The 14,902-nt window shown below is 38.3% G+C and overlaps 1 protein-coding gene across 1 annotated transcript in view; it reads right to left on the bottom strand.

Annotated features, from left to right (window-relative positions):
* Positions 1 to 14,902, bottom strand: part of epha6 (eph receptor A6) — a 391,998-nt gene that overhangs the window by 47,316 nt on the left and 329,780 nt on the right. The window contains 1 exon segment of the mRNA XM_062067464.1: positions 1,301 to 1,371. Within this exon segment, the coding sequence (XP_061923448.1) occupies positions 1,301 to 1,371 (71 nt within the window).

Raw genomic sequence — 14,902 nt, 5'->3', positions numbered from 1 at the left:
TAGATCCACTATGGACTAGACTCACTGTTATGTTAGATCCACTATGGACTAGATTCTCATAATATTATGTTAGATTCACTATGGACTAGATTCTCATAATATTATGTTAGATTCACTATGGACTAGATTCTCATAATATTATGTTAGATCCACTATGGACTAGATTCTCATAATATTATGCTAGATCCACTCGACGTCCATTGCACTGGTCGCCCAGGGGTTGTCCACACATCTGCGGTCCTCTCCAAGGTTTCTCATTGTCCCATTGGGTTGAGTTTTTCCTTGCCCTGATGTGGGATCTGAGCCGAGGATGTCGTTGTGGCTTGTGCAGCCCTTTGAGACACTCCTGATTTAGGGCTATGTAAGTAAACATTGATTGATTGATTGATTGATTGAACACAAAGCTAAGTGTTTTGTTTCGCTAGCTTAGCTCGTATTGACCACTGGTTAGCATCTTTGATGTAAACATGTATCAAATCAGTCAAATTTTGCAGATAAATATCCGAAAATGCTAATCAGCGGCTCCAATGGCGCCCTGGGCGAAATCCCCTTTGCAGTTAATTGGACAGTCCTTGAACGCACCACAGTTGTAGCGCTAGGGAGACAAAGTGAAACTTTCTGCGACAGCCAGCCGTGTTTTTATTGTATTTTTTCTTTCACTTGGTCCTTATTCCCGAGTGCTGATGTTGGCGTGTGTCTGCATAAAGACCACATCCTAGTAAAGCCGCCAGATACAAAACAAACTGTGGAACTCGCCGGAACCGCACGGAGGATTCCGCCACGTTGTGTTTGTGAATGTCGAGCTGTTTGGTATTTCACTCTTCTGCTTTCTTTCCTACAATTGAAAATGTCTTATCTTTATCCTACTAGTCAATCCAAACTCGGGACTACAATATCAATCCCCCCAATTCCTGGTATCTGGGAATCGGTATCGGGACAGTACCGATGTTCTGTCTTAATTTGAATGATAATATCACAGAGCAGCGTTTACAGAGGACAGTTCAGCTTGGTGTTGTTGTTGTTTTGGCTTGTTACTAAATAGAAAGTTGATCCATCACCTTCTTATGTTTGTACTGATTATCACTTTAAATGGTGTTCACACCTTCACTAAAATATGGAATTTTGCCAACCAATTATTCATATTCACATTGTTTCTTATGGAGAAATTTGCTTCACTATACAAACTTTTTAATTCAAGGTGAATTAAGTTCGTAAATTGCGGTTCTGCATGGGCTGTACTTGATAAAACCGTTACATTTCCCGAAATGTCAATAAATGAGGTGCAAATAAGGTCTCTCACCGTGTCCATTCTGATAACTGGTCCTCCTCTTATCCTCGGAGGTCATCTTGGCCTTGATGTACCACTGACACCTGTAAAACACAACACTGATGGATGAACTTCAACGGATCCAATTTAGTTTTGTGCTTACAGTGCCGGATTAAAGATAATAAATCCCCTGCTAAGTGCACACCCACCAACTGTATTGACACTTCTATTGTTTCAACAGGAGTGCAGTCTTATTACACTATCTTGCCAATGGCTTGGGGAGGGGGACGCTAATTTGCATAATTCACATGGAAACGTTAGCAAAAACCTGAATGCAAAACAATATTTTTAGCAACGTGCTCGATATTTCATGTTAGAGACTCCAAAAGTGTCCAATAAGACTGGTCACTTGTCACTTGTTTGAAAAATGCAATCTTTAAAGGTCTAAATCAGGGGTGTCTATACTACAACCTGCGAGATTTGTATGCTGCGCCTTATTTATGACCACCTATCATGCTTTGAATGAAACCAAGTGCAGCATTTACTTATATGACCCAATGCAAACAACCTTCCCTAGTCATGGTGCAAAAAAAAAAAAAAGACATTAACCAACAGACATGGTCACAAGTATAATACAATTTGTGGATATTATAAACAAACGTCCATGCACTGTAAAATAAATCAGAATTACACCCATTTAAATCCATTACATTGTTTGCTTTTACTTATATGACCCAGTGCAAACAACCTTCCCTAGTCATGGTGCAAAAAAGAAAAATAAATTAACCAACAGACATGGTCACAAGTATAACACAATTTGTGGATATTATAAACAAACGTCCATGCACTGTAAAATAAATCAGAATTACACCCATTTAAATCCATTACATTGTTTGCATTTACTTATATGACCCAGTGCAAACAACCTTCCCTAGTCATGGTGCAAAAAATTAAATAAAATACCCAACACAAAATGCCAACAGACATGGTCACAAGTAGCACAATATAACACAATTTGTGGATATTATAAACAAACGTCCATGCACTGTAACATAAATCAGAATTACACCCATTTAAATTTGCTTTTAATTATATGACCCAATGCAAACAACCTTCCCCAGTCATGGTGCAAAAAAAATAAATTTAACCAACAGACATGGTCACAAGTATAACACAATTTGTGGATATTATAAACAAACGCCCATGCACTGTAAAATAAATCAGAATTACACCCATTTAAATCCATTACATTGTTTGCATTTACTTATATGACCCAGTGCAAACAACCTTCCCTAGTCATGGTGCAAAAAACAACAACAGACATGGTCACAAGTAGCACAATATAACACAATTTGTGGATATTATAAACAAATGTCCATGCACTGTAACATAAATCAGAATTACACCCATTTAAATGTGCTTTTAATTATATGAACTAATGCAAACAACCTTCCCTAGTCATGGTGCAAAAAAAAAACAAAAAAACAAAAAACAAACAAAAAAAACCACAAAATGCCAACATACATGGTCCCAAAAATCACACTATAACACAATTTGTGGATATTTAAAAAAAACATCCATGCACCATTAAATAAATCAGAATTACACCCATTTAAATCCAATTAAATTTTTTGCATTCACTTATATGACCCAATGCACACACCTTCCCTAGTCATGGTAAAAAAATAATAATTAACCAACACAAAATGTTAAAGTTGAAGTACCAATGATTGTCACAAGGTGTGGCGAAATTATTCTCTGCATTTCACCCATCACCCTTGATCACCCCCTGGGAGGTGAGGGGAACAGTGAGCAGCAACGGTGGCTGCACCCGGGAATCATTTTTGGTGATTTAACCCCCAATTCCAACCCTTGATGCTGAGTGCCAAGCGGGGAGGTAATGGGTGCCCTTTTTATAGTCTTTGGTATGACTCGGCCGGGGTTTGAACTCACAACCTCCCGATCTCAGGGCGGACACTCTAACCACTAGGCCACTGAGCAGGCAGACATGGTCACGATTAGCACAATGTAACACAATTTGTGGATATTATAAACAAACGCCCATGCACTATAAAATAAATCAGAATTACACCCATTTAAATCCATTGCATTGTTTGCTTTTACTTATATGACCCAATGCAAACAACCTTCCCTAGTCATGGTGCAAACAAATTAAATAAAATACCCAATACAAAATGCCAACAGACATGGTCACAAGTAGCACAATATAACACAATTTGTGGGTATTTAAAAAAAAATGTCCATGCACCATAAAATAAATTAGAATTACACCCATTTAAATCCATTACAAACTAGACAGGGAAATGCAAAACACATTTTGGTGCATTTTAGCTGCTTGATCATTCTGATTATATATATATATATATATATATATATATATATATATATATATATATATATATATATATATATATATATATATATATATATATATATATATATATATATATATATATATATATATATATATATATATATATATATATATATATACAGTGGGGCAAAAAAGTATTTAGTCAGCCACCCATTGACAATCAATGGGTGGCTGACTAAATACTTTTTTGCCCCACTGTATATATATATATATATATATATATATATAAATATATATATATATATATATATATATATATATATATATATATATATATATATATATATATATATATATATATATATATATATATATATATATATATATATATATATATATATATATATAATGCAGTAACAGACACCTTCATAACAATATGTAATATGTACAATATACACACTGCAAGTATATATATATATATATACTGTATATGTATATAATGTAGTAACAGACACCTTCATAACAATATGTAATATGTACAATATACACACTGCAAGTATATATATATATATATATATATATATATACTGTATATGTATATAATGTAGTAGCAGACACCTTCATAACAATATGTAATATGTACAATATACACACTGCAAGTATATATATATATACTGTATATATATATATAATGTAGTAACAGACACCTTCATAACAATATGTAATATGTACAATATACACACTGTAAGTATATATATATATAATGTAGTAACAGACACCTTCATAACAATATGTAATATGTACAATATACACACTGCAGGTATATATATAATGTAGTAGCAGACACCTTCATAACAATATGTAGTATGTACAATATACACACTGCAAGTATATATATAATGTAGTAACAGACACCTTCATAACAATATGTAATATGTACAATATACACGCTGCAAGTATATATATAATTTAGTAACAGACACCTTCATAACAATATGTAATATGTACAATATACACACTGTAAGTATGTATATAATGTAGTAACAGACACCTTCATAACAATATGTAATATGTACAATATACACACGGCAAGTATATATATAATGTAGTAACAGACACCTTCATAACTATATGTAATATGTACAATATACACACCACAAGTATATATATAATGTAGTAACAGACACCTTCATAACAATATGTACAATATTTACCGTATTTTCATAATTTTAATCTTTTCTGGGATTTATTTCTTCCGTGCATTGATTTTGTTTCCATAGCAACGCACGTCTGACTTCTGGCAACAACTTTGTGTTCCTACTTCCGGAATCAAACACAAGTGTGTTCTAATCATGGCACACTTTATAACACAAAAAGAAGACGACTATTTTTGGACAAAGGAGGATTCACAACCTTTTATTTTTGAAGCTGAACATAAGGAGGATGAACTGCTGCTTATAGAAGCGAGCACAAAGAAGAGGGTGAAACTTTGGAGCAGACGGAAGCCGAGAGAGTGAGGTGAAAGTCACTGGAAGCTGCAAAAATGTGGAATTCGGAGACGAGCTACTTCGACATAAATGGAGTGCTTACCCAAATAAACCGGAAAAAAAACATCCCCGGCCAGCTGGACCAAACACACAACTGTCCATGGAGTGAGTCACACTTTATATTGATCATGATACACGCAGCACGTCATGTGTGTTAGTACAACTACAGTACATACACTGTCTGGCTAGCTGTGTACAAAGAAAACATGAAATAATACTTTACAGATACTGTAATATGATCATGTTTTTCACTCAAACGCGTTTCGTGTTGTTGTACAAGCTTGGGGTTGTCCCGATACCAATATTTTAGTACCGGTACTGGTACCAAAATGTATTTTGATACTTTTCTAAATAAAGGGGACCACAAAAAAATGTCATTATTGGCTTTATTTGAACAAAAAATCTTACTTTACATGAAAAATATTTTTATTATTGCAATTTAGTCCTTAAATAAAATAGTGAACAACTTAAACAACTTGTCTTTTAGTAGTAAGTAAACAAACAAAGACTCCTAATTAGTCTGCTGACGTATGCAGTAACATATTGTGTCATTTATACACCTATTATTTTGTCAACATTATGAGGGACAAGCTGTAAAAATGGATTATTAATCCACTTGTTCATTTACTGTTAATATCTGCTTACTTTCTCTTTTAACATGTTCTATCTACACTTCTGTTAAAATGTAATAATCACTTATTCTTCTCTTCTTTGATACTTTACATTAGTTTTGGATGATACCACAAATGTATGTATCGATTCGATACCAAGTAGTTATAGGATCATACATTGGTCATATTCAAAGTCCAGGGACGTATTTCCTGAGTTTATAAACATAATATGAATTTAGAAAAAGCAAGAAAGATTTTGTGACGATAGAAAATATCAATAGTAGTAATCATAGTAGTATCGACTAGATACGCTCTTGTACTTGGTATCATTACAGTGGATGTCAGGTGTAGATCCACCCGTGGCATTTGTTTACATTCAGGGTGCTAGCTTGCTGTTAGCGGTTAGCTATCGTATCCTCCTACGGTGTGTCGTGAAGCATGTTTAGCTATTCCTCGTCCTGCAGTGATAATGATACTTGTAAGAAACTCACTTTATTTGCCGCCATGGAGGCGAGGATTAGTGATGTCTTAAAGCGCCTCTTCCTGAGGGTGTTTTAGTGTTATAACTTCCCCTTTATCTTTACTTTTTAGGCCACAATGCGTCAGTTCTCCCTTTTCTGTCTACACACTGTGTCTGCTTGTAAGTACTCTGTGTGTGTGTGTGCTGCCAAACGTGCTCCTCTGCTCGTGAAACCAGCAATGTCATGATGTGATGACAGGAGGGGTGGCGGATCGGTATTTTTTTGGAGGCGGTATAGTACTGAATATGATTCATTAGTAGAATAGAATAGAATAGAGTTTTATTTGTCATTACAGGTTCAAAGAACAACGAAATTGGAGCAGATCCCTCAAGGTGCATACACAATAATTTAGTAATATAAATAGTAAAAAAAAACAGAAGATATGTACAGTGTTTCCCATAAACTGCCATGATACCTGTGGAGATGGGGGCGTGGCTATGGGCGTGGTCACCATGACATGCAGTAATTTGCATAATTTACTACAATGATATGATTTTCTCTAAAAAGGCTCAAAAAATGTATATTTACTAATTAATAATAACAGTTTTGTTTAAAACAATAAGTTGTTCACTGAAATATATTTATTAATTAATTTATTAAGTCTATCTGTGTTGGCCCTGCGATGAGGTGGCGACTTGTCCAGGGTGTAACCCGCCTTCCGCCCGATTGTAGCTGAGATAGGCTCCAGCACCCCCGCGACCCCAAAAGGGATAAGCGGTAGAAAATGGATGGATGGATGGTTCTTACAAAAAATATATCTTATAAAATATAAAAGCTAAAATGTCTCTTAAAGCTCTGCCCCTTTAATTAGTGCATACTAAATCATTTAACTTTAGCCTACTACTACTACAACCATATTATTTACCAGCAACATAAAGTGAAACAGAGGCAGAGGTGTCCTGCCACAGTCAGTAACAAATAAACAGAAAACAGTAGTGGTCAAATACAAATAAGGCAACAAGAGAAGTATCCTACACTTCTCTTTTGTAAAGTAAATCTGAACAGCCTATATGGGCATCTACATCAACTATATGATTTTCCTGAGAAGCTGGACAGGACAAAAAAAATAAAATAAAAAAATCCATTTGTGGCGGACGTAATTCTTTCGTGGCGGGCCGCCACAAATAAATGAATGTGTGGAAAACACTGATGTATTTATGTATATGTATATTTCCACACACATGCATATATCCATACGTGTGTGACAATCATTGGTACTTTAATCTTTAATCTTAATATGCATATATATACATATACACCAGGGGTGGGCAATTAATTTTTACCGGGGGCCGCATGAGCAACCCGAGCACTGCTGGAGGGCCACATCCACAATATTTCAATTAAATTTTGCTCAATATTATTTTTGATATATACCGTAAGATAAATAATAATAATAATAATAATTAATAATAATAGTAATACTTCAACATAGTGTGTGTAACAGCATTCCATGACTAATATAAATAAATAAACATGAATAATAAATGACAGTAAAATAAGCACACATATGACTGAGGAGTCATAGTGTAACTTTGTGTGGTGTTTGAGTTGTCCGACTTTTTGTGTGGCCATAAACGCACCAGTGGTTTAGTGCTATGCGTGTTGGTGACAGATGACAAGTTGCTTTTGGCCTGGTTTGTACGGCAGAAAATGACTAGTTTTTCCAGATAGAAGTGTTTTATTCATGTTTTTGGTGTGGTTATGTCCGAATATAAACAGTTTTGCTCAATAAAGTGATTGATATAATTCCTGTCCTCGAAGCATCTCGATAGACGTTACAATAATTGAACGGTGTTCAATTGAACGGTGTTGACGAACACCGTTAGGGCCGCTTGTTGTCACTGTCACTCAAAGTTGCATTGCAAAATTACATAGAATAAATATATTTATTTTGTTTAGAATTCAGATGGGATTTGATTTGGTGCGCGGCATATATTTGCTGCGCGCAGCGGACGCTTGAGCAGTGCGCAATTGCGCAGGCGCGCACCTTAGAGGGAACGTTGCTTGGCAGTCCATGTCTTGTTGGAAACACGCCATTCCTCATCAACTTTTCTCTTTTTAGCGTCTCGGGTGTAAAGCGTGCATCACTTGTCGCTGCATGTGCACCTTCACTCGCAGGTTACACGCGGACACACGCCCATAAATAATACTTTTCAAAATAAAAGCAGCACAGTTGTATTGCGCGCACGACATAGATGTTTTTTGAACTTTATTTTGTAATTTGCGATTGCAGCTGTTCACATTCGCTCACAATCACGCACACGTCCACACGGAAGTAATACAAATAACGATTTTCAAAACAAAAGCAGCACCGTTGTATTGCACACTCGATATAGATACTTTTTAAAATTTATTTTGTAATTTATAATTGGCCTCACGCGGGCCGGACAGGGACGCACAAAGGGCCGGATGTGGCCCGCGGGCCGCAGAATGCCCAGGTCTGATATACACATATAACATTATTGCACATTATAGTCCGAAAAAATAAAAAGACATGACACATGAGGATGTGACGGACACATTGTATGGTGGTACTATACTAATATTGGTATACCGTACAACCCTCGTCTCTCCTAATGATTGTAGTGTAGTTCCCTTTAAAGCAGTGTGAGGTGCAAAGGACAAAGTGTCATGGCACTCTGTGGAGGTTTAACATAAGGGGGTGGCCAGATGAGAGGTGCTGGCAGCCACAGGTTGCCAGTCTGGGCTTTGACGGCGTGAAGTCTGTGGGGTCCCGGACACTGATGGACAGCGCCGATAACATGGCAGGTGACACAGACAGGAAGTGGAAGAAGGGGATTTGGAAATCCACCGTTGACCTCTGTTGATGGGGTCAAGCTGTTCATTAAAGAAACGGCGTTATCAGTCCTTTGCAGTCCTATCCTCTGATCCCCTTCATCCCCCCTCCTCACTCCCCTTCTCCGGCTCTCATGTGGAGGACGGACACCAGCACCCGTCCTGACGGCATCTTTTGTGCCACTCATAATTTGCATAAGCACAAGCGCCGGACTCAAAAACAAGAAGTTCAATTAAAGCACTTTAGCCCGGAGCGCTAATCAGGGAGAAGTCAGACCACTCCTCTTTTTTTGTTGTTGTGGCAGAATGGAAGCATGAAGGAGGAGAAGAAAAGAAGTGTACTCAAACCAAGGTGCATCTTTCAAGGGAGTCATTCACCATCCTTATGCGAGACAAGAACACATACAGTACAAGTTTGGACACATCTTCTCATTTTCAATGCATTTTCTTTATTTTCATGACTATTTAAGTTCAAGTACCGATGATTGACACACACACACTAGGTGTGGCGAAATTATTCTCTGCATTTTACCCATCACCCTTGATCACCCCCTGGGAGGTGAGGGGAGCAGTGAGCAGTGTGAGAGTCCAGTCCATAGTGGATCTAACATAATAGTGAGAGTCCAGTCCATAGTGGATCTAACATAATAGTGAGAGTCCAGTCCATAGTGGATCTAACATAATAGTGAGAGAGTCCAGTCCATAGTGGATCTAACATAATAGTGAGTGTCCAGTCCATAGTGGATCTAACATAATAGTGTGAGAGTCCAGTCCATAGTGGATCTAACATAATAGTGTGAGAGTCCAGTCCATAGTGGATCTAACAGAATAGTGTGAGAGTCCAGTCCATAGTGGATCTAACATAATAGTGAGAGTCCAGTCCATAGTGGATCTAACATAATAGTGAGAGTCCAGTCCATAGTGGATCTAACATAATAGTGTGAGAGTCCAGTCCATAGTAGATCTAACATAATAGTGAGAGTCCAGTCCATAGTGGATCTAACATAATAGTGAGAGTCCAGTCCATAGTGGATCTAACATAATAGAGTGAGAGTCCAGTCCATAGTAGATCTAACATAATAGTGAGAGTCCAGTCCATAGTGGATCTAACATAATAGTGAGAGTCCAGTCCATAGTGGATCTAACATAATAGTGTGAGAGTCCAGTCCATAGTGGATCTAACATAATAGTGAGAGTCCAGTCCATAGTGGATCTAACATAATAGTGTGAGAGTCCAGTCCATAGTAGATCTAACATAATAGTGAGAGTCCAGTCCATAGTGGATCTAACATAATAGTGAGAGTCCAGTCCATAGTGGATCTAACATAATAGAGTGAGAGTCCAGTCCATAGTAGATCTAACATAATAGTGAGAGTCCAGTCCATAGTGGATCTAACATAATAGTGAGAGTCCAGTCCATAGTGGATCTAACATAATAGTGTGAGTCCAGTCCATAGTGGATCTAACATAATAGTGAGAGTCCAGTCCATAGTGGATCTAACATAATAGTGAGAGTCCAGTCCATAGTGGATCTAACATAATAGTGAGAGAGTCCAGTCCATAGTGGATCTAACATAATAGTGTGAGAGTCCAGTCCATAGTGGATCTAACATAATAGTGAGAGAGTCCAGTCCATAGTGGATCTAACATAATAGTGTGAGAGTCCAGTCCATAGTGGATCTAACATAATAGTGAGAGTCCAGTCCATAGTGGATCTAACATAATAGTGAGAGTCCAGTCCATAGTGGATCTAACATAATAGTGAGAGTCCAGTCCATAGTGGATCTAACATAATAGTTAGAGTCCAGTCCATAGTGGATCTAACATAATAGTGTGAGAGTCCAGTCCATAGTGGATCTAACATAATAGTGTGAGTCCAGTCCATAAAACAATCACTTACTGTACAATATCTGCTCTCACTGGGGTAAAGACTGATGGGATGTTTATATCTTCCCGTTGAAATGAAGAAATCATCCTAATCAAAAGTGGTTTAAAAAGTTGGATGTCAAAGTTGACCAACTAGTGGGTTTATGTCCACAACTTTCTACTATCCAAGTGAGAGGCATGATTTATAATCTAGAATTAGTTTAACTCTCTGTGATCACTAAAAATAGTTTGTCTGCGTCAGCGCTGATAATAACAATACGGCTAATACTTGGTGTAGAGGTTGCCCTCTAGTGGGTTCTTCGGACCACCGCACACTGCCAGTAGAGCCCGGAATTCAGGGTATACCACTGTTTTATTTTCATCAGTCTTGACAGGCTTCTGCTTTCCAGCAAAATGTCTTTTCCCTTGCGTCTGTCCGCTAATCAGCACCTCCAACTCCCAACAACGTGTCTCATCCCGGCTGCTGCTAATTAAAGTTAAAGTGCCAATGATTGTCACACACACACACTAGGTGTGGCGAAATTATTCACTGCATTTGACCCATCACCCTTGATCACTCCCTGGGAGGTGAGGGGAGCAGTGAGCAGCAGCGGTGGCCGCGCCCGGGAATCTTTTTTGGTGATTTAACCCCCAATTCCAACCCTTGATGCTGAGTGCCAAGCAGGGAGGTAATGGCTCCCATTTTTATAGTCTTTGGTATGACTCGGCCGGGGTTTGAACTCACAACCTACCCATCTCAGAAAGGCGACAAGTGATTAGATAACTAGGCCCACCTGGGCCATCTATTCACCTGTCGCTGTCTTCGAGGCCGGTCCTGGCACACCCCGTTCCGCGGCAGGCCACGCCCCCCTCCACACTTGGTTAATACACAGGTATTTTTTTTAAAAGGGCTTTATTGGCTGCATTGTTAGCCACCTCGTGATTGCCATATGTTACGACTTAGAATGCATATAACAGACGAAAAGCACACGTGTTCTTGTCTTACATAAGGATTGTGAATGATAGGTAAACGTGCAGGGCACTTTTTAAAAGAAGCAACTTCCCATTTTAGGAAGCTTTTAGGGATGTGGAACATAACACACGCTCCTCTTGCATCCTACATGCTGGGGACTCACATTCACAAGAGCCCTACGGACGCTCTCGTCCTTCTCAGGCTGCTCAAGTGCATTAAAAACAGACTCCGAGTCCCTCCTACTCAGGGCAGGAGGGCGACATATTGCCATGGAGTGCTTCTTCACCGCACAGTTGGTGTGTTGAACGCGGGACAGAGATAACAAATACTAACTAAATGTAAAGATCTGTTTTGTAAAGCAGGTGGCCACATCTACATTTTGAGAACCACAATAGGCAACAAAGTTGTCACGTTGTGTAAATGGTAAATAAAAAGAGAATACAATGATTTGCAAATCCTTTTCAACTTATATTCAATTGAATAGACTGCAAAGACAAGATATTTAATGTTCAAACTGTTAAACTTTGTTATTTTTTGCAAATATTAGCTCATTTGGAATTTGATGCCTGCAACATGTTTCAAAAAAGTGGCAAAAAAGACTGATAAAGTTGAGGAATGCTCTTCAAAGACTTATTTGGAACATCCCACAGGTGAACAGGCTAATTGGGAACAGGTGGGTGCCATGATTGGGTATAAAAGCAGCTTCCATGAAATGCTCAGTCATTCACAAACAGGGACGGGGAGAGGGTCACCACTTTGTCAACAAATGCCTGAGCAAATTGTCCAACAGTTTAAAAACTGTCAGGTTCAAAACACTGATGCCATTTATTAAACGAGACAAGAAGCAAGGAATTAAACAGAGACATAATTCAATTTGGCTCAATTTGAGAAGAGATGCCTGGACACTGTACCCTTGCACCCTTGCACCCTTGCACAGTGTCTCAGCACGCTTTGGTGAAAGATTGTACGCCACCTCTTTTTATTTGGACTTTTCCTTAATTACATGGCAACAGCTGTTTCTAAGGGACGTGGGTCATAAACAGCGTTGCCTTTGATTACAGAACAGTTCAAAAGAAAAGGTCGTAAACAGTTCACAGAAAAGGTCGTAAAAACTGTTCAAACAAGCGGTGCCCGGAGGGGAGTCAGGCCCTGCTTCCTCTCCGCTTTGTAGTTCTTGGGTCAGACAGTATATTTCTGTTGATTACAATACATGAGAGAAACAGAACACCTTCATGTTGCTTCCCCCCCTACAGAGTGGAGTCTTACAAGCCTTCTTCTTGGTAGGTTCATGTTTTTGTCTTCTTGCCGGGAACTCAATGTAACACAAAGTTTTTGTGATAACTTAGACACAATTATTCTAACAAAAACAACATTTCTCAACCAGCTATTGCAAGGAATTTAGAGATTTCACCATCTACGCTCCGTAATATCATCAAAAGGTTCAGAGAATCTGGAGAAATCACTCCACGTAAGCCATGATAATACGGACTTTCGATCCTTCAGGCGGTACCGCATCAAAAAGCGAGATCAGTGTGTAAAGGATATCACCACATGAGCTCAGGAACACTTCAGAAAACCACTGTCAGTAACAACAGTTGGTCGCTACATCTGTATCTAACATAATAGTGTGAGAGTCCAGTCCATAGTGGATCTAACATAATAGTGTGAGAGTCCAGTCCATAGTGGATCTAACATAATAGTGTGAGTCCAGTCCACAGTGGATCTAACATAATAGTGAGAGTCCAGTCCATAGTGGATCTAACATAATAGTGTGAGAGTCCAGTCCATAGTGGATCTAACATAATAGTGTGAGAGTCCAGTCCATAGTGGATCTAACATAATAGTGTGAGAGTCCAGTCCATAGTGGATCTAACATAATAGTGTGAGAGTCCAGTCCATAGTGGATCTAACATAATAGTGTGAGAGTCCAGTCCATAGTGGATCTAACATAATAGTGTGAGTCCAGTCCACAGTGGATCTAACATAATAGTGAGAGTCCAGTCCATAGTGGATCTAACATAATAGTGAGAGTCCAGTCCAGAGTGGATCTAACATAATAGTGTGAGAGTCCAGTCCATAGTGGATCTAACATAATAGTAAGAGTCCAGTCCATAGTGGATCTAACATAATAGTGTGAGAGTCCAGTCCATAGTGGATCTAACATAATAGGAAGAGTCCAGTCCATAGTGGATCTAACATAATAGTGAGAGTCCAGTCCTTAGTAGATCTAACATAATAGTGAGAGTCCAGTCCATAGTGGATCTAACATAATAGTAAGAGTCCAGTCCATAGTGGATCTAACATAATCGTGAGAGTCCAGTCCTTAGTAGATCTAACATAATAGTGTGAGAGTCCAGTCCTTAGTAGATCTAACATAATAGTAAGAGTCCAGTCCATAGTGGATCTAACATAATAGTGAGAGTCCAGTCCATAGTGGATCCAACATAATAGTGTGAGAGTCCAGTCCATAGTGGATCTAACATAATAGTGTGAGAGTCCAGTCCATAGTGGATCTAACATAATAGTAAGAGTCCAGTCCATAGTGGATCTAACATAATAGTGAGAGTCCAGTCCTTAGTAGATCTAACATAATAGTGAGAGTCCAGTCCATAGTGGATCTAACATAATAGTGTGAGAGTCCAGTCCATAGTGGATCTAACATAATAGTGAGAGTCCAGTCCATTTTGGATCTAACATAATAGTGAGAGTCCAGTCCATAGTGGATCTAACATAATAGTGAGAGTCCAGTCCATAGTGGATCCAACATAATAGTGAGAGTCCATAAGGATTGTGAATGACAGACATTTGGGGAAAAAAGGCAGTTTTTTAAATGAGGACATCTTTGTCATCATATTATTTTCAGTGACAGAACAGGAAGGTGCTCGTATGAAACATTTACTTAGATGTGCTAACTTTAGAGTCGGGGTTCAAAGGTAAATGTTTCTCACTCAGAGAGATGACAACAAATAAGATATGACGGGGTTTA

Source organism: Entelurus aequoreus, linkage group LG13 (assembly GCF_033978785.1).
Source record: "Entelurus aequoreus isolate RoL-2023_Sb linkage group LG13, RoL_Eaeq_v1.1, whole genome shotgun sequence".
Classification (NCBI taxonomy): domain Eukaryota; kingdom Metazoa; phylum Chordata; class Actinopteri; order Syngnathiformes; family Syngnathidae; genus Entelurus; species Entelurus aequoreus.
Note: the sequence above shows the minus strand (reverse complement) of the source record. Positions and strands in the feature narration are given on the sequence as shown.